General features: G+C 46.1%; 1 protein-coding gene across 8 annotated transcripts in view; it reads left to right on the forward strand.

The window, feature by feature from the left end:
- The first annotated feature begins 3,618 nt into the window (after positions 1–3,618).
- Positions 3,619–19,746, forward strand: part of MAB21L3 (mab-21 like 3) — a 54,398-nt gene continuing 38,270 nt past the window's right edge. For 2 of the 8 annotated variants that reach the window (XM_040471416.1, XM_040471419.1), the window contains exons 1-5: positions 3,622–5,050; positions 5,631–5,876; positions 12,660–13,984; positions 15,970–16,110; positions 18,916–19,207. In XM_040471416.1, coding sequence (XP_040327350.1) covers positions 13,898–13,984; positions 15,970–16,110; positions 18,916–19,207 — 520 coding nt within the window. In that variant the 5' untranslated portion in view covers positions 3,622–5,050; positions 5,631–5,876; positions 12,660–13,897. The other 6 variants (XM_040471415.1, XM_040471418.1, XM_040471411.1 and 3 more) reach the window with 6 other exon arrangements.

Genomic DNA, 19,746 nt, shown 5'->3' on the forward strand with positions numbered 1-19,746 from the left:
CATTCTCTTTGGAAGAACAAAAGTTTTTAAATTTGATGAAGTCTAGTTTATCCTTTTTTTTTTTTTTTTTTTTTATGGATCATCTATTTGGTGTCATTTCTAAGATCTCTTTGCCTAACTCCATGTCGCAAGAATTTATCATATGTTTCTTCTAAAACCTTTATTGTTTTGTTTATCATTTAGACGTATGATCCATTTTGAGTTAATCTTTCTTTTTGCAAGGTGTGAACTTTTTATTAAGGTTTCTTTCCTCCCTTATGGATGACTTATTGTTCCAATACCCATTAGTTGAAAAGAATTATCTTTCCTCGACTGAATGGTGTTTATGTTTTGTCAAGGGTCAAATGGCTGGCTGTATTTACATAAATCTATTTCTGGAGTTTCTGTTTTGTTCCATTGATCTCTGTGTCTATATATCTTCTCTCTGGGTCTCTTTTAACTGAAAAACCAACCAACAAACAAAAAATAGAAATAATTGTCCTGTGTCATGAACAATAAAGGGTGGATGGGGGAAAGCAGTTCACTGTGTGCCCAAGAACTAGCAGTGATCCCGTTCCTTCTATTACCTATTTCCTGCCACCTCCTAGGTCACACATCACAGAAACTGAGCTGAACAGATCGATAAACTTACCAATTAATTTCATGGGGTAACCACTTAGTAAAACCAAATGTCTTCTTTCTTAAATACTTCCCTCACTCTCTGCATGTTCCTCAGTGTGGCAACTGAAAAGCATGCCAGCCTCACATGACCCAGAGCAGAGGGAAGGGGGTTGTACCCTGACTTAAGGAAAAGTTTTAAATGAAAATACAACTCCGCTTACCAGGTAGGGAGATAGGAAAATGGAAACATTTTTTACTATTTAATTTGAAAATAAATTGTCATCTAACCCACAGCGGGAGTTTTATTACATCAACAACTGGTCTCTGTTAAAAATAAGTTTCTGGGTTACCTTTCAGCATGGGTGCTTTGAATGAGGAAAATCCAGAATGACATTCCAGTGCACGGATATATAGATGCATGGACACAGACATATAGTAACAGCTCGAGATAGTCTCCTTTCCTTTCCCCTAGCCCAAACTGGGATCATTTAATACAAACTATTGTGTAACTAAAATAGGTTATCTTTGCTGCATGGAAAGCTGGTGTTGACAACACTAATTATTTCTCATTGTTTCCTTTTTTTTTTTTTTTTCAAAGATTACTTAGTTGTTTTGGGTGACAGAGAGAAAGAGAAAGAACGAGTGGGGGAGGGGCAGAGAGAGAGGGAGGGAGAGACAGAATCCTAAGCAGGCTCCGCACTGTCAGCACAGAGCCCAATGTGGGGTTCAGACCCACTAACCTGCGAGATCATGACCTGAGCTGAGATCAAGAGTCGGATGCTTAACCGACTGAGCCACCCAGGCGCCCCTCATTATTTCTTTTGATCCCAGGTGATACAAGTGGTAGAGTCATTGGTGTAAAGCAAACATATGTTTTCTCCCTTCAGGCTGATGTTGGAAGACTTTTCCTTTTTCTGGATGTATTAGGATAATAATTGCAGCTAAGAAATAATGTACTCTTTTTTTTTTTTAAACGTTTATTTATTTTTGAGACAGAGAGAGACACAGCATGAATGGGGGAGGGGCAGAGAGAGAGGGAGACACAGAATCCAAAGCAGGCTCCAGGCTCTGAGCTGTCAGCACAGACCTCCATGCGGGGCTTGAACTCACAGACCCTGAGATCATGACCTGAGCTGAAGTTGAATGCTTAACCGACTGAGCCACCCAGGCGCCCCTGAAGTCAGCTTTTTAAAAGGTCATTATCTGGGGCACCTGGGTGGCTCAGTTGGTTAAATGGCTGACTCTTGGTTTCGGCTCAGGCCATGATCTCACAGTTTATGGGTTTGAGCCCCATGTTGGGCTCTGTGCTGATGGTGTGGAACCTGCTTGAGATTCTCTCTCTCCCTCTCTCTCTGCCCCTTCCCTGCTCTCTCTCTCTCTCTCTCTCTCTCTCTTTCTCTCTCTCAAAATAAATAAACTAAATAAATGGGTCATTATCTGACTCCCTTTCTACTTTTGTTAATTGTGTTCCCAAGTGAACCAATGAACCTTTATTACTAACCTTTTATTTTCACACTTTATCTTGTGCCTATAGATAGGATGGGATTAGACCGAAGAATGAGAAAAGGGGCCACCTTCATGTATTTGTTTATTTACTCATGCATGCATTCATTCATCCTGCAGATATTTTTTGAGTACCTACTCTATGCCAAGTACTTTGCCTTCAAGGAGGATACAGTGCAACAAGTGATAAAGTAAACCAGCAATTGGTCTAGGAGCCCTGCATGGAGTCCCCTATTCAGCCTTGAGAATTAGAGAAGGTCTGCATATGAGTTGGTCTAGTGAAGGGGGAAGGAGGTAGGGAAGAGTACCCAAGCAGAGAGCATTGCCTACATAAGGGCCAGAGAAGATGTCAAGGATTTCTTAGGGGACTGCAATGATTTTAGTATTGCAGGAGTATAGTGTGCAGGGGTGGGTTTTATATTGTCCAGAATTTGATAGTACAGTGTTGTTTAAACACACACACACACACACACACACACACACACACACACGAATATCCTCCCTAGATAGGGAATATAGTCTTGAGTCCATCATAGGCCCCACCCCTTTCCATTGTTCTACTCTATCCTGATTTATTTTATTACCTGCCCGATCCATGTAGGCATTTCACTTTGGGATCTTCTACCTCTGGAACTAGACAAAGATCAAGTTCAGACTATCTCAGTTGCCATTTCTGATATGACAGAAAAGGAGACTAGCATTTTGATGGAACTTTGAAGACCAGCCCAATGAAAGATCTTACCATAAGATAGGACCAGGACAGTGACTCGCATCCATTAAAAGAAAGGGTCCCCTCCCCAGCAAAGAAAATGGAGTATGAAAACAAATGTTTATTGAGATCCTACCATGTGCCACGTACTATGCTAAATTCTTTTATATCAGGCCTTTCTATGATATATGATAGTAACTTAAAGGATCACAGGTGCATGTATGAAATTAACCTTATAACTTACAAAGTGATCTTACACATCACCAAATATATATGAGACTGTCACTTTCATGTTTAATGCAATCAAATATTCAACACTATTGAGGGACAGTTAATGTGTTAGGTACTAGACCGCTATAGGGATACAGTGCAGACAGGGTTTATGTGTTACGTACTGGACCACAGCGGGGATACAAAACAGACAGGGTCACTCACTGTCTTCTTCACTGCTGAGGGCATCCTCACAGCATGGACAATTGTCTCCGTGTGGTCCTTTGAACAGATTTGAGTCACCCTGGAATTAATGGAATTTTTGAAAGAATAAGTCAGAGTTTGTGACCTTGATGAACTTTAACAAATTTATATATATAAGATTGATTTGGATCAAGCCAGCTCTCCTCCTTGGAATGAAAACCCCAGCCATTAGGTAAGTAAATCAATAGCAAACGCCTCTGCTGGTGAATCAAGGATGACGTTATCTTCCTAGGGCTTTCATATGGATGGTTTAGGGTTTTGAATACCTTGTGAAACTGACTTGAAAAATAATTTCTTGGTCCTCACAATAGAAATTGGGCCAAAGCTGGTTTACATGTTCATGCTTGCATTTGGTATGAGTCATGAGAAATGAGGATATTTATTTCCCGAAAAAGGAGGAGAATCTGAGTTAACTTTGAATCCGTTTCTGTGGCCCAACAAAGTGCCTTAGGCATACTGTTGCTCAATAAATATTTGCTAATCCAAAAGTCACGTAGCCAGAGATTTATATCTACAAAGAAAGGTCCTCTTTGCCAACCTGTCCGAGATCCTGCACTGTGGGACTGCCCTATATATTGGAGCCTTTGCCCACGAGGAAGTATCTTAGGGAGTCAGGCACTGATTGTGTTTCCAGAACCCCTATTTGCCAGGAACGGCACCCAGGTAAAACTAGAATGTAGTAATCCACCCTGAGCACAGACTGCTTCCTTCTCCCTGGCCCCAGTGATGCATCTGGGAGGCATCACTGAGCCCTAGTGAGAGAAGAATTACAGTTTCAACATTTTGAACAGTGGCAGTGCTGGAGCCACAGGGGGAGGGCAGCCACAGCCAAAGACAGAGGGAGGCAAAGCAAGTTTGTGCATCTGATGACATACCTCTGGGGGAAACTTAGAACTGTAGGAGAGGCCCCACCAGAGCAATTGGAATCCTGAGTTAATGATTACAGTGAAGCAGAGTAAGGCCAAAAACAAGAGGACTCTGGTGAAACCGAAAATGAGGTGGAGAGAGAATTCCGCACCATAGGAAATTCAGTGAGAGAGAGGCTCAGGTTCTGTTGGTGAAACACTGAGTTTGGACTGACCGGCCAGTGGTAAGCCAAGAGAAGAAGGTTCTGAAATATTCTGGAGCGCTTGATACCATGCGAAGGGAATTTTGAATTACAAATAGAAGAAAATGGGAGAGCATGGCAGTTTTGAGGAGGGGCAGGTTTACGATATTTACATGGACTATTTCGATTTGCTACAGTGTTTCACAGAAGGGATCTATAGAAGCTGGCACGACCGCTGGGATTTATGAGGTGGGTGGAGCAGGGAGCTTGGCGAGGCCCAGATGTGGCTTCCAGACCTGGCAGAGAGCGGAGGTATGCAAATGTGGTGGTTGCGGACATCGGGCAGCGGAGTAGCCCAGGTGCCCAACAGTTGCTCAGCGCTCCCAGGTGGGTCTGGAAAGACATTTGCTCAGAAGTGAGCTGGGCTCCCAGAAGTGCTCTAATTTCTTCAGATCATCTGATAGCAGTCTCTGATGTTTACCAGCTTCAGGGAGATCGGGCCATTGTGATTTTTTTTTTTTTTTTTTTCTGTAATAAAACTAGCCCCAGCCAGCCAGACTGGGAACTTACTGCCTGAGCTGTTTTCCAACATGGTTTTGCTGGCAAAACTAGACAAGAGTGTTTCCTCGACTCTCAAGGGGCCTGTTTACACTGACTTTATTTTTTACTGCCAGTTTTCAAGTGGGAAGAGGGAGATTATATTTAAAGGTCAGCAGGTAGGCAAAAAGATCCCTGTCCTGCCATTCCTGGGTGTGTGCCTGTGTGTGCCTGTGTGTGTGTGTGTGTGTGTGTGCGTGCCTCTATGTTTTGTGTGCGAGCACGCGTGTGCGTGTGTGCTTTTCCACATGCACATTATTGTGCCCTGATCTTGTTGATGAGACCTGATCACTTGTCTGTAAGCATAATGATGGTGCCCGGCCGCTTGTTTGTCAGTTCCTTATTTGTTTATTGTAAAGAAGGTAAATCAATCTGCGGGATTTCTGGATTGAAGGGCAAGGAATATTTACTGTCAACAGGATAAGAACAAGGAGATAAAAGATACTGGGCTCCGGGGTGCATCTGGTGTCAGGACAAGAGCATAAAAAGGCAGGGAAGAAGCCAACTCCCGAGCATTTCTATCTTAAATGGAAACTTTTTAAGTATTTGAGTGGGAAATACAACTTGGAAACTTGCCCTTCGGTCAAAGCACCAGTCCATAGGTCTAGGTCGAGTCAAATTAGGTTGGACTCCAGTTCAATTTCAATTTCATCAGCTCTCCTTTCTAAATTCCTTTCTAAAAAAAAACTTTCCCGAAAGATGACAAGCGAATGCTCCCAGTTTGGATATGAGAGCTGAAGGGAAGAATTGGGAAGGGAAGTCTCTGGTCCATGTACACATTCCCAAGGAAATTTAGCACTGAGACTGACATTCCTGGGAAACCAATTTGCAACTGTTGTCCTCCACTGAGGGACAAACCACAACATTGCTGCTCTACTAAGGATTGACCGAGAAACCATGAAATCCCCGTCTGCAGGAGACTTGGAAGACTACCTACTGAATAAGGTAAGGGCAGGTACTGGTCTCTCCCAAACACCCCTCCTCACCCCTGCCACCCCATCAACCTGGATTCAGAGGGATTTCAGGCTGCTTCCAAAGATACATAAAATGCTCCTCAGGAACCCAAGACTATCATCCATAAGAGTGTTTACAAGACTTGTTTACTGCCAGAGGCCCATTGGGTGCAGAATGTGGAACAGAAGAAACGTGGGTTAGAACTCCAGCTCTGTCACTGATGTTTGGTATAGTCATGAGCAAGGCACTTAACCTGCCTGAGCCTCAGCTTTCTTCTCTGTATAATGGGGGTGATAATAGGGGCTTAGTGGGGTCATTGAAAAAGAGTAAATGAAATTAAGAATGCCTTTTGGAAACTGTAATCATGCTAGATTTAAAAATATATATCCTATTTTTAGTACACATCAATTAAGAGTTAATTGAATTTCTTCTGTAGAGAGTCAGAGACTCTTAGAATATTAGAACTTGAAGGGACCTTAAGTATTATCTAACTTAACCCTTTCCATTTACAGACAAAACTATTAAGGCACACAGACAGCCACCCGTAAAACTAAAACATGTAAAATAAGGGTAGGGACTTGTCTAAGATTAGGGACATGCCTTCACAAGTAAACACAGCAGAGTTCATGATCACAGTGATAAGGAAAGTTGATTTCTTAGGCAAAACCATTTAAAGAGATAAATAGGGGAAACTTACATTGATAAAAATTATAGCCAACAAAATGATTTCCCACTATTTCTCCTTTTGGGGGCTATTATAAACAGAAGGGGTTTGGGCTGACATTTTCCCATGGTCCTGTGTTTTCTGAAGCAAAAAGCTCCAAATGTTTTAGCCTGGCATCCAAGTAATACTTTATCTTTCCACTTTCTGCTTCCCTGTGTCTCCAATAGCAGAAATTCTAAACAGTGCTCTACGCTTTGAATCTAGCCGTGCACGTGTTTTCTTTGGCCTACGGAGTAGTTTTAAATGTCTTCAAATGTGTTACAAACATTTCATAATAGCGGGATTTTGCATAGAAATCCAGATTTCCATCTTCTTCAGGAAAAGGAAAACATCAGGGTATCTGGCAATCCCAGGTCCCATGGGCTGGGGCCGAGTATCTGTTCAACAGGGCATTTGCTCGCAGCTTCTCCTGGGTCCGACACCCGCCCCCCCCCTCAGCCCTCCCGCACATGTGCATCCCCCTCTGTCCCTGTGGGTGTTTGAATCCGCCACACCTGCTCCACAAGTACTGTGTCCTGAGAATATCTAAGGCCCCAGCTTCCCCACTTTCCTCTACCAAGGGAGATATCCTCTCTCCTTTCCATTTCTCTGGCTCATATTCATCATATTCAGACTCAGCTCAGGGCCCACTTTATCAAGGAAGATTTCCCTGACACCCCAGCACAGAACGTTTTTGCTTTCCTATGAACTCCCATCATAATTATTACTGACAATATTTATTGGGCACTCAGGTGTACATGTTGACACCTTTCCTATTATTATCTTGGGTGGCAACATAAATATTACCTCATTTTATTCTTTAGAAGTTTCTGGAGGGGAGAATAGTGTCCTGGATATTTTCATTCCCCTTGACATTCACACAGTATCTTTGCACATAATGTGGTCAGAGTATTTTTAGGACTCGTTGAGGATAATACTAGAATAGTGTAAAAGGTGCTGGCAGGTTGGGGCCCATGCAGTATCTCATTTAATCTGTCAAGAAGCATGTGGCACGTGCCTACTACTTGCATTTTTTACAGAGGAGGAAATAGGCTCGTGTGGATTAAAATACTTGCCCAAAGTCACACAGCTGGATAGTGAAAAGTTCTGAGGTGTCAGTAAGAACATTCTTTTTTTTTTTTTTTTTTTACTCCAAAGCCATATTTACTCCGCTAAACCCCTCTATATCTCCATAAACACACACTAAGCACCTGCTTTGTGCAAAACATGGTGCCCCAAACACAGGCCCAGGATGTGGCCTGCTCAATGAGAGGGACATTGTGTTTTGGGTATCTTTTTTGTTTTAATTTTTTTTTAATGTTTATTCAGTTTTGAGAGACAGAGAAAGAGCGTGAGCGGGGGGGAGGGACACAGACAGACGGAGACACAGAATCCGAAGCAGGCTTCAGGCTACAGAGCTCGACGTAGGGCTCAAACCCATGAAGCATGAAATCATGACCTGAGCCGAAGCCAGATGCTCAACCAACTGAGCCACCCAGGCACCCCACTGGTTATCTTTAAGGGTGGCCCTAGCCCGCCTGCAGATTTTGCACATAGCTCTAAGGGTAAAAGGAGGATGTCCCATGTGTGGACAGGGAAATGCTTAATATAATATATGGCCGAGCAGAGGGGTTGCAGCAGAGATTTCCACAGGGCACTGGAGGAGAACAGAGGAGTGTTAGCTCTCGTGGGGGAGGTGGTCCACAGCAAGAGGGGTGGAGACTAAGCCTGGGGGGAGCGCACGTAGGGTTTTCACAGATGGAGGAGGATACGAGAGGCCTTCCGAGCTGAGGGAAACTCATTCAGGCAGGCAGCATGGGTTTCATTCTCTGCAGCCTTGTCCCTGGGGGAGGCAGAGCCCTGGTTATGAATGTGGGCTGCCAGGTGTGACAGTTTCTGGCATGGATCCCCGTTCTGGGGCTTCCTGACTCTGGCAGGACCCTGGGCAAGATTACTTGGCCGTTCTGAGCCTGTGTTTCCTCTGTAAAATGGGGATGATCATGGCGCCCACCTTCAAGGAGTGTTGGGCAGTGCGGAGGAGCTAGCTCTCATAAAGTGTCCTGCACACGGGAGGGACTCCGGTCTCAGCACTGTGGCACTGCTGTTGCTGTGGGTTCTGCCCAGCTGTACATATTCTGTGGGGCCCCAGCAGATGGCTCAGGGAAGAGTGGATCTGAAGAGGTGGGGATATCATGGTGGAAGCCTCCTGTCTTGTCCGTAGGCAGCATCTCTTCACCTGCATCCTTTTATTTATTTAAAAAAATTTTTTAACATTTATTCATTTTTGAGAGACAGGAAGAGACAGAGCGCAAGCAGGGGAGGGGCAGAGAGAGAGGGAGACACAGAATCCGAAGCAGGCTCCAGGCTCTGAGCCGTCAGCACAGGGCCCGACGCGGGGCTCGAACCCACAAACTGCAAGATCATGACCTGAGCCGAAGTCAGACGCTTAACTGACTGACACACTCGGGCGCTCCCATCCCCATCCTTTTAGATTATTAACCCCTGGAAGTCAGAGATGGTACCCATCCTGTTTTATTTAAAAACCCGATTATCGGATTAAATGTGATTCTAGAATTAAGTCTGACTTCCTGATGTCTGGAAGGAAGTTCTCGGCCTTTTATCCCCAGGCGCCCTTATCGTAAGGGACAGTCACACAGGCCATATGCTCAGGGTTGTGGCCAGGTCTGTGTGACATTCCTGGCACGCTACTTGGCTCCACCCCTCTATCTCTCTCAAGAAAGCATGTCGGAATGCAAGCGAGTCAGAATGGTGTTATTATAGGGAATAACCTTGCATTCTCACTAATTTATATTTGAAACAGTAAATTGTTCGTGACCTGGAGCTATTCACAGAAGCAAATGATGTGTGGGACAACAGTGGGCCAGACACTGTGGCTGGGGAGGAGGAACGTGGCCCGGATGGGGATGTGTACATGTGTGTGGACACGTACCTATGCCCTGGAGACAGGGAAGCCCACAAAAAAATGCCTGGGCCCTTAAAGGGTGCTCCGATGACTCATTTTGCATAAACTCTGCTTAATTAGAGTACCTGAATCTGCAAGCCAACAAGCGTGGCGAATTTTCTGGGGTCGGTGTGACCGAAGGGAGGATTCGATGACCTAACCACATCTAGCACCACATGTCTGACTAATTTCACCCAGTTCATTTCTGCTTGCGCTTTGTCCCATCCGCAAATGCCATCTTTTCAAAGGAAAAGCATACCTTTGTTCATTGACCTAATCAGCAGAGGAAGTGAGTGAAACTCAAACAGGCACCGAGGTCAAGTTTCAACTGAACGGGCCTTGAATCCTTCTTAAATTACCATATTCCACCCCCCACCCCCCACTTTAGGTTTGTTTCAAAGCGGTGCCATGAAATGGATCTGATGCCAAGGCTATTGTAAGGCCACAGCTGGTATCTTCCTGATGTCGGGCAGGCACTAAAGGGCTTCTGGGGTTGGGCTGGCTACCGTCTCTGCTTGTGGTGAAGCCGCCTTCTTTCCCTGAAATCACTCCCTATAAAGCCGCCTGGGGCCCCATTCCCTGCTTTTCCACACCCTGAAATGGAATCTTTACGCTCTACCTTACTAGGTTGTGGTCAGGACAGCTGGAGGGAAGCTGCCTGGGGTTTCTGGGTTGTGAGTGACACAAGGACAGTGACAAGTGGGGTGTGGGACGGAGCCTGGGAGACCTTTCGCACAAATCCCTGCTGGGGCTGCTGGAGACAGCATGTGGTCCGTATAAGAGTATGGATCAGAACCAATTGCAGCCAGAGACGTGGAGGGGAAGGGGCAGCCCATCATCACCTATGGGAAAGAGGCCTCCACTTGACTCCCGGGGCTTGGGCACCATGAGGCAGGCTTGTCCTAAGTGGGGCTGTTCCCCACAGCTCTGGTCGAACCCCACAACACAGGCCCCTGCTGTGTTGCCCTGGTGTGCGGTGGCTGGGGGGGGGGTGGTGCCAGAATAGTCAGGGGTGCCCCAATAAACAGAGACTTCGGACTTGTTATTTCATGAGCCTGGACTCCAAACGGAGGGCGTGTTAATTCAGTAAAAGGATAGAGGTAGGTATTCTGGAGCGTCCACTTGAGGGTCCGGCAAAGTGGGAGGGAAAGAGCAGCGAGGGAACCTGGACCTTAGGGCTGGCTTTACTGCCGAGTACCGGTGTGACATTAGGACCACCTGCCGCTCCGGCCTCCTGTAAAGTGACACCAGGCAAGCCGACTTCTGAGGTCTCTTTCAATTCTAAGAACCCCGAGTCAAAACTGCAGCGGAAGTAAGGGATGAAGGAAATCGGAACCAGAATGTGTGGCTCTAGGGCCCTGACTCTGCTCTGCGGCTTCAGAAATCAAGACAGGTCATAAGGATGTATAATGAGTGAGAGATGACAGGTGTGCACCCGGGAGTGTGTGAACTGTCTAGTTCTGCCCAGTAGGAAAATTCCACCATCAGGCAAGGGCATAATTTGTAGAAGAGATTCACAATGGAGAACTTTTTCCAATAGGCTACTCGTTATGTGTGTGTACGTGCGTGCGTGCACACACTCTTTCTCTCAAGCTTTTATCAGTCAAACTTTATTTATTTCTTTGTTTGTTTATTTAATTTATTTTTTAAATTTACATCCAAGTTAGCATATAGCGCAACAATGATTTCAGGAGTAGATTCCTTAGTGCCCCTTACCCATTCAGCCCATCCCCCCCCCCACAACCCCTCCAGCAACCCTCTGTTTGTTCTCCATATTTAAGAGTCTCTTCTGTTTTGTCCCCCTCCCTGTTTTTACATTATTTTTGCTTCCCTTCCCTTATGTTCATCTGTTTTGTATCTTAAAATCCTCATATGAGTGAAGTCATATGATATTTGTCTTTCTCTGACTGACGAATTTTGCTTAGCATAAAATACCCTCCAGTTCCATCCACGTAGTTGCAAATGGCAAGATTTCATTCTTTTTGATTGCCGAGTAATATTCCATTGTGTATATATACCATATACCACATCTTCTTTATCCATTCATCCATCGATGGACATTTGGGCTCTTTCCATACTTTGGCTATTGTTGATAGTGCTGCTATAAACATGGGGGTGCATGTGTCCCTTCGAAACAGCACACCTGTATCCCGTGGATAAATACCTAGTAGTGCAATTGCTGGGTCGTAGGGAAGTTCTAGTTTTAGTTTTTTGAAGAGCCTCCATACTGTTTTCCAGAGTGGCTGCACCAGTTTGCATTCCCACCAACAATGCAAAAGAGATCCTCTTTCTCCGCATCCTCGCCAACATCTGTTGTTGCCTGAGTTGTTAATGTTAGCCATTCTAACAGGTGTGAAGTGGTATCTCAGTGTGGTTTTGATTTGTATTTCCCTGATGGTGCGTGATGTTGAGCATTTTTTCACGTGTCGGTTGGCCATCTGGATGTCTTCTTTGGAGAAGTGCCTATTCATGTCTTTTGCCCATTTCTTCACTGGATTATTTGCTTTTTGGGTGTTGAGTTTGATAAGTTCTTTATAGATTTTGGATACTAACCCTTTATCTGATATGTTATTTGCAAATATCTTCTCCCATTCCGTTGGTTGCCTTTTAGTTTTACTGATTGTTTCCTTCTCTGTGCAGAAGCTTTTTATTTTGATAAGGTCACAATAGTTCATTTTTGCTTTTGTTTCCCTAAACATTATTTAATAAATAATGTCAAACATTATTTGACAGTGTCAATATGGTGATGAATCTTTCATTAGTTTATCAAGTCAGGAAACAAAATGTGGAGAGTCACCACTCTGTTATTGACATTTGAGTTCTATGAAGTCACATCAGTGGGCTTGGAGGATTTGTGGCTGAGCCTTAGTCCTCAACAGAGTCTAAGAAATTAGCTATTTGAGAATACTATTTCCCAACCGCTCTGACTGCAGTGTTCTATTTAGTTAGCCCTTGTATTACTTTCTCCCGCTATTCCTGATCAGACTTCTGGTCCCTGAACTTGTCCAATGTTCTCTAATCTACAAAATGGTTTTGTCCATTCTCTTCCCCTGGCTGGAAAACGTGGCCCACCATGGAAACCCTCCCTTGTTCCTTTATTCTTCTCCAGATCTTTCCCAGCAAGTCCTAACCTTAGCACCTCTGGTGTTACCTTTGGAGGGCCGAGGCGTGGAGAACATCTTACAACGAAGCCCACTGGTATCCCACAGCCTCGGGAACCCCCCACAGCTGAGTCTTGGGACCTCCTGGAAATCTTCACATACATGCCTGAACAGCCTCCATTTCTTAGAGATGTGATCTCCAAAGTCTGTCACCCTGAAGTCCCCTACGTTCCCTTCTCCACCTTACAGCACATTGCCTTGTCTCCTATGCTATAAAGAAAATAGTCATCAGACAGGAAATGTCTCCCATTCCTTCACTCCCTACACTTTATCTGTGTTTGCACCTGTCTTTTTTTCCTTCTGATGCACCAAGGTGAAGTGCTCACCAGGTTTCTGGATTTGCAAGCCCCTCTGGCTGGGAAATTTTTACTCCACGGTTTCGCTCTCTGCTGCCTCTTCCTTCCGGCTCCTTTCTCTCTGCATTTAGACATGTTCAAACCTGTGTGTCATTTTGAAAAACCTATTGGTGTCCCTGTTTTGTTTTACCCCTCCCCTGGCCAGACTTCCTGGAAGAGTTGCTTACCTTGTTACTTGCTTGCCTCGCACTTAGTCTTAACCCACTTCAATCTGGCTTAATGCCCACCCCTTCCCCGAACACAGTGATCCCGTTCTAGTTGCCAAACATGGTGAACATTTTTCAGGCCCTATCTTGCTCGGCCCCTTACTGTTGACTTTGTTCTTGAAATTCTTCTTCCTTTATTCTCAAGACCTCTTGCTGCTTATTCTCCCATTTCGCCATCCTCCTCCAAGGCAATCCCTTCTCCAACAATACAGGAGCCATTGTAGTTCTTCCCTTGTGTTCCTCATACTAGATATCTGCCATTTTCTCTTTCTAGAACAACCTTCACACCCTTCTCTTTCCAGCTAACTCCTACTCATCTTTCAAGATACAACACCACTACACTATGCCTCCAGAAAGGGCCCCCAGCCTCCAATACTAGATGAAATTTCCCTTTTCTGTGTACCCATAGTATCCTGTGCAAACCTCTACCCAGCACTAGATTGCTGTGACTTTAATTTCCAGTTTATTTGTCTTGCTTTGTCTGTAAACCTCTTGACACGTACGCACAGTGTTCCACAAAATGGGTTGAATGGAGTTGAATCACAACACAAAGAATTTCTACACTGCTGAGGACCCTTCATCATGGGCTGCTAAACACGTTCTCCTTTATGTTTGGCATGGCAAATGATCTATCCGCTCTGTGACCACCTTTCCTCTTCCACCTGGACACTCTGGAAGATGCAGAATCTTGATAGTTTGCAGATGTTCAAGGTAGGTGCCCCGGGTCCCTTCTCCCATGATGAATGTAGTGGGATAGAAACACGGAGAGCAGTATTGTGGCCACTGGTGGCAAGAAGAAGATTGAGCCTGTATAGACACGATCATCATATCTAAGGTCAGACAAGACACATGGATTTTGAAAAGACTATTTCATGTGTATCATGTATTTTCAGTGAGATTGTACACTCCTGAAGATCAGGGGCCTCGTCCTATGTTTCTTGTGACTCCTAGACATCTGGAGAGTATTAGTTTTTCAAAGACAGTACCTTTAAAACAGGTCTCAGTCTTCAGACTAGAAGGCCTCTGCTCCATTGTACCCAGGGGCACACTACACTTCCCAATCATGGCACCCACACTTCCATTCAGTACTGACACCTGTCTTCCCCACCACTGTCAGCCATGGCTGTGTCTGTGCTGTTCATTGCTGTGCCTCAGCACGTAACAGAGTACCTGGAACACAGAGGTGCTAAATAAATGTTTATTAATGAACTAACTTTACATAGGATATACTTTATAATGTGTATGTGACATACAACATGTATGCGTGTGAATATTTGTGTCCAATGTCCGTATATGGTTGTTGGGTTTGTGGGTGGGAGGTATGAGGTCTTAGGGGACTGGGCTAGTTGGTGACTTAGTTTAGAAAAGCAGCTAGAAATCTCTTTGCCTTGAACTTGTTTTCTTGACCAGTTTATGGGTGTCTTAAACTACTCGAGAATACATAGAAACAGCCATTGTACAAAACTGGGTGGGGACATAGAGATTCATGGTGGACCTTGTGTTTAGATATACCAAATATTGCTTCCAGTCAGTTCCTGGCGAGGCTCAGTAGCCCCTCCAAGGGGACACTCGTCAAGGCACCATGAGCAATGGAACAGAGCCCCACCATTTCAGAAAACACTTATAGACTCTTCCCATTTCTACTTTACCTGGATCTTTCTAACTCTCCTGGATTTTGCTAAAAGTTCCTTTGTGTTCCCCACAAACACCAATTTCCCTAAACTTTAAGTATCTGTGAAGGTATATATCTTTGGTGTTCGACTTTCTGAGGGTAGTTCTGGTTCTGGGGAACTCACAGTGTGGAGTCTGAAGGAAAGCAAACACGCACCTTGTGAATCTAGTAGCAAAGGAGGTGTGAGTACCAGGGTGGAGAGAGCCATCCTTTGTGGACAAAGTGAGTGGGAAACCATCTGAAGCATGATTACAAGCGTTGAACTGCTTAATCTTCACCAACCCGGATGGCAGCCTTTTTACCCTATTTTATCGTCTCACCGCTGCACACAAAGCCCTATGGGATGGCCTGGTCCCGCCATCTTTTCCAAATTCATCCCCTGTCACCCTCCTTTCCCTTTCCCAGGCTCCAACCACAGGGTCCTCCTTGCCAGTCCTTGAGCCTTGCCAAGCATGCTCCCGCTTTAGGGGTCTTGGGGTTGGTTTCCCCAGTCGTTGATAAGGTTCACTCAGATGTCACCTCCTTAGCGAAGCCTTCCCTGGCCACCTGATCTAAAATAGCAGCCCCTTTACTCTCTAGTCCCTTATCCTATTTTATTTGTCTACATGCGCTTTATCATACCTGATATTAGATTATACATACACATACCTGTGTGTACATATATACGTGTACATATGTGTGTATGTGTATACGTGTGTATGTGTACACATATATACATATGTCCTGTATATACGAGGACAAGTCTATCTTGTCCGCTATTTTCTTGTTCACTTAGGTGGGCACTCACCACGCAGCAGGTGCTGGATAAATATTGAACGAATGCTTCCAGTTTAGAGGAGAACATTGAGCCACGAGCAGGTGCCATCACACCCAAGTTCATCTCCCCTGGAGCTCTTGGGTGGGCAGGGTTGTTCGAGTGTACTCCTGTGGTCACCCAGCACTGGGCCCACGTTGTCACTTCCCCGTGCCGGTGCCTGGAGCCTGCACCGGGGATGACCGCCTGTGCCGATCCCTTGTCACGCAGGTGGACTTGAGGCGCCAGCAGATCTCGCAGATTGTGGAGGAGGTACAGAGGGTCGTCCACCATCTGACCGCAGAGATCAGCCTCCAGGACCTCCGATTTCAGGCCGTCCCTTACTCTGACACATACAATGGGAACATTAAGGTAAGCAGGGCTCACTTGTACTGCAAGCGCCTCCCAGAGAGCCAGGGAACGTGGGTGGGCCCGTCTGGGCATTCGACGGACGTCACACTGCTGAGAATACCGATAAGCCTTCATGTACCACAGGTGCTCTTAGCATTTATCATTTACACGCTCGCTCCATTGGTGCTGTCTCATGTGAACCCCCGCGTTCCTCCTCTACGGATGATAAAAATGGAGCCTTCGAGAAGTCAAGTGACTTGATCATGTCCTATTAGGCACTAAAGTTGGAACTGAGCCCGGGGCTTTTGATTCCAAAGCACATTTTGCTATAACACCTGAAGTTTAGTTAAACTTCACATTCATTTATGAAGCACCTAGTTCATAGATTGAGGGCTGGGGCGAGGGAACTGAGGGCACTGGTGGGAAAACAGTTGAAAGTGAGGGTCTATGGGTTGCAGGTGGGGGAAGGAAGAAGAGGAAGAGGTGGCCCTTAGAAACGGCAGCAGCAGCCCCGCTGTGCCCACTGCGGACAGGGTTCTAAGTGGCCAGGGCCCTGGGTGACAGCCAGCCTTCCTGCGACACTGCTGTTTGGGCCAAGCCATTGTCACAGAAATAGCCTCACTCATGCCTCCTTGTGGAAAACACATGGCTCACTGCCTTTCAGTGATGAGAGAAGTGAGGCTCTGATTCTCATTCTCCTTTATCTCAATTTTTCTTATGGCACGTAAGAACCCCTTTCACTCGCATTAAAGATATACGTATTCATGCCCCGTCTCTCACACAAGACTACAAGCTCCTTGTTTGTAAAGTTCACGTTAATTGATCGCTTCATTCCTCGCACCAGCATAGTGTGTGGCCCATGGCGGACACCCAGCTTCAGTGAATAAATGGATAAGCAGAAGAAATAGCACCCGAACAGAAGACCATTACTGGTCCAGGACGTTTCAAGGTTGTTGGCCACAAGGACCACCCACCCACAAGATTCTGGAACCTGTGGATTTGGGGTCAGAGTGCCGAGCTTGGGAAATTCACCCTGGGATAAACATTGCAAAACTAGATTGGATCCTGACATGTCACAACATCGTTTGCCCATGTCTATCACTCTTCCAACCTGTATTAGACAAATACAGACCAGTGACGTGGAGTAGAAACACAATGCCTTTTTTCCTAGAATTCTATCTGAGGAAATTTCCTTCTGTGGTCTCACTTAGAATCCATAGCTTAAAATACATCTTGCATTTATGTACATGATGTCCTGCATATTAAATTTTGAAAATACAGTGGGGAATATAAAAACTGCTTTTATTTTATCTTGGACCACATTCAGCGAGTGTTAATTAAGCACCATTGATGTGACTAGTAACATGATAGTTGTACTCTTGAATTCACATGCAAGCGAACTCAAATAATGTATTGATTGTGAGTGCTATAGTTTAGATTTGTTCCCTTTTTTTTTTTTAAGTTCATTTATTTTTGAGAGAGAGAGAGAAACAGAGCGCAGATGGGGGAGAGGCAGAGAGAGAGGGAGACACAGAATCTGAAGCAGGCTCCAGGCTCTGAGCTGTCAGCACAGAGCCCGATGCGGGGCTCAAACTCACAAACCGTGAGATCATGACCCGAGCCAGAGTCCGGCGCTTAAATGACTAAGCCACCCAGGTGCCCTGCTTTGTTCCCTTTTTTAATCCTACTGCCTTTCTGTGGCCTTCAGAAGTCATGTGGATCCATCATCTAAAGGATCACACTGTTGATCTCTGAGAATGAGACGGAGTTTGCTGCTCACCCCCGAACTGCCCAGTGACAGGGCCCTGAGCAAAGGTTAACCAAATACCGCTGTCAGAACTTTCCATGAAAGGGAGGTGGCTCTTCCAGTGTGCAGCTGACTGGTGGGGGAAGGTACGGCACGGAGTAGACTGCCACGTGATGTGGCCCACAGTGTCAAGCTCCCTTTGGGCGTAGTGTGCTGCTGGCCAGTGTGTTCTCTCCTTTGGACTTCGCACCTGACCACTTTCACCCTGACCTCTGCCTAACCGGTACCTGTAGAAGTGGAGTAGGTAGATTCTGATTGTTTGTCTTATCCCATGAAGCTTAGAATCATCTCAGTGGCTCACGTGGTCTCAGCAACTGCCTTTTGTTTCATCTGTGATGTTGTAAGGACCGATCATTAAAACGGGCTGTGGGTCATCGGTACAGGCAAAAAGAAAGAGGGACATTTTTGCTGAATGCTTTCACCCCCTCCCGTGCCCTCCTCTGTCAGACCCTTCGCCCGTTCCAGGCCACTCCCCCCTGACTGAGAGCCAGCCCATCAGAGGGCTCAGGTTCACCTTCTGGCTCTACCACTGAATGGCTGTGTGTCCCTCGGGAGATCTCAGAGCCCCTCTGAGCCTTAGATTCCTCCTCTGGGAAGTGTTAACAAAGCCCGCCGCCTCATTGTGTAACTGGGAATATCACATAGTCTGATGCGTGAGAATTGCGGTGTTCAGTACGCGCAGAACACAGCGTGTACTATTTGTATTCCCTGCTTTCTCTTCTCCCCCGGACCTTAGGTGCCCTCTGGGGTTGCAAGTCAGGCTCACTCTTTTCCTTGAAGTTTCCTGACACCCAGGACTAGCAAGTCCACTTGCCCGCCCGAGGCATCGCGGTGGTTAGTGGCACAACAAGGACGGACGCCTCCTGGGATGAACAGGTGCAGCTCTCTGTCCATCTCGGCACGTTGCTGAGGGTCAAGTGGTTCACCGAGCTGCCCGGTTCAACAGGCCGGCTCCCTGAGGATTTCTGCGACCTTCTGAGTCTGTGAACTCACACTTCTCTCTCCCTTCTCGACCCCAGGTTTTGGCCCCCTGCCAGTTCCTCGTCACGGTCCCGGTAAAGGGCCTGGTGGGGTACAGGGAGGCCAGGGAGCAGCGCTGGCGATACTACACCCTGCGGGGCACCAGGCTCCCCTGTCCCTTGCAGGACCCAGAGGGCCTGCGGCAGTGGCTGGAGGCGGAGCAGTTCATGAAGAGCCAGTGGCAGTGGCATGAGGCAGACGTGAACATTGAGGGAGATATTGTGCCCGCCAAGGTGCTCCAGGTATTCCGGAAGCTGGTAGAAAACGCAATTGGAACCTGTCATCTCTCAGGTGAGCGGATCGAGAACAGTACAAGAGCAGTTTCTGGCATTTCCCATTTGCCTCTAGAAATCCTCTGCGTTGGTGGGTGTTAACCTGAAGCCCATGCCCCTAAAGTGAGACCATAATCGTGTGCTCCCAACATCTGTTCGATCCTCACAGTAGAAATTAGCTCTTTTTTCCGCTGTGACGCACCAAAGAATGGAATCCATACAGCATCTGCTTAGATTTAAGTGGTTTCCTGCCCTGGCATAGCTACGATGGGCTTTGAGTTATGCACCCTTTCCTGGATGTTAATTTAAAAATGTGGGTACTATCTTTATGTTTATTTTTGAGAGAGAGGAGAGTGACAGAGCGTGAGCAGGGGAGGGGCAGAGAGAGGGAGACACAGAATCCAAAGGAGGCTCCAGGCTCTAAGCTGTCAGCACAGAGCCCGACACGGGGCTCGAACTCACAGACCGTGAGATCGTGACCTGAGCTGAAGTCAGACGCTTAACTGACTGAGCCACCCAGATGCTCCATAAACGTGGATACACTTTTTAAAAACCAAA

Source organism: Herpailurus yagouaroundi, unplaced genomic scaffold, assembly GCF_014898765.1.
Source record: "Herpailurus yagouaroundi ecotype Mexico unplaced genomic scaffold, PumYag 77, whole genome shotgun sequence".
NCBI classification, from domain to species: Eukaryota; Metazoa; Chordata; class Mammalia; order Carnivora; family Felidae; genus Herpailurus; species Herpailurus yagouaroundi.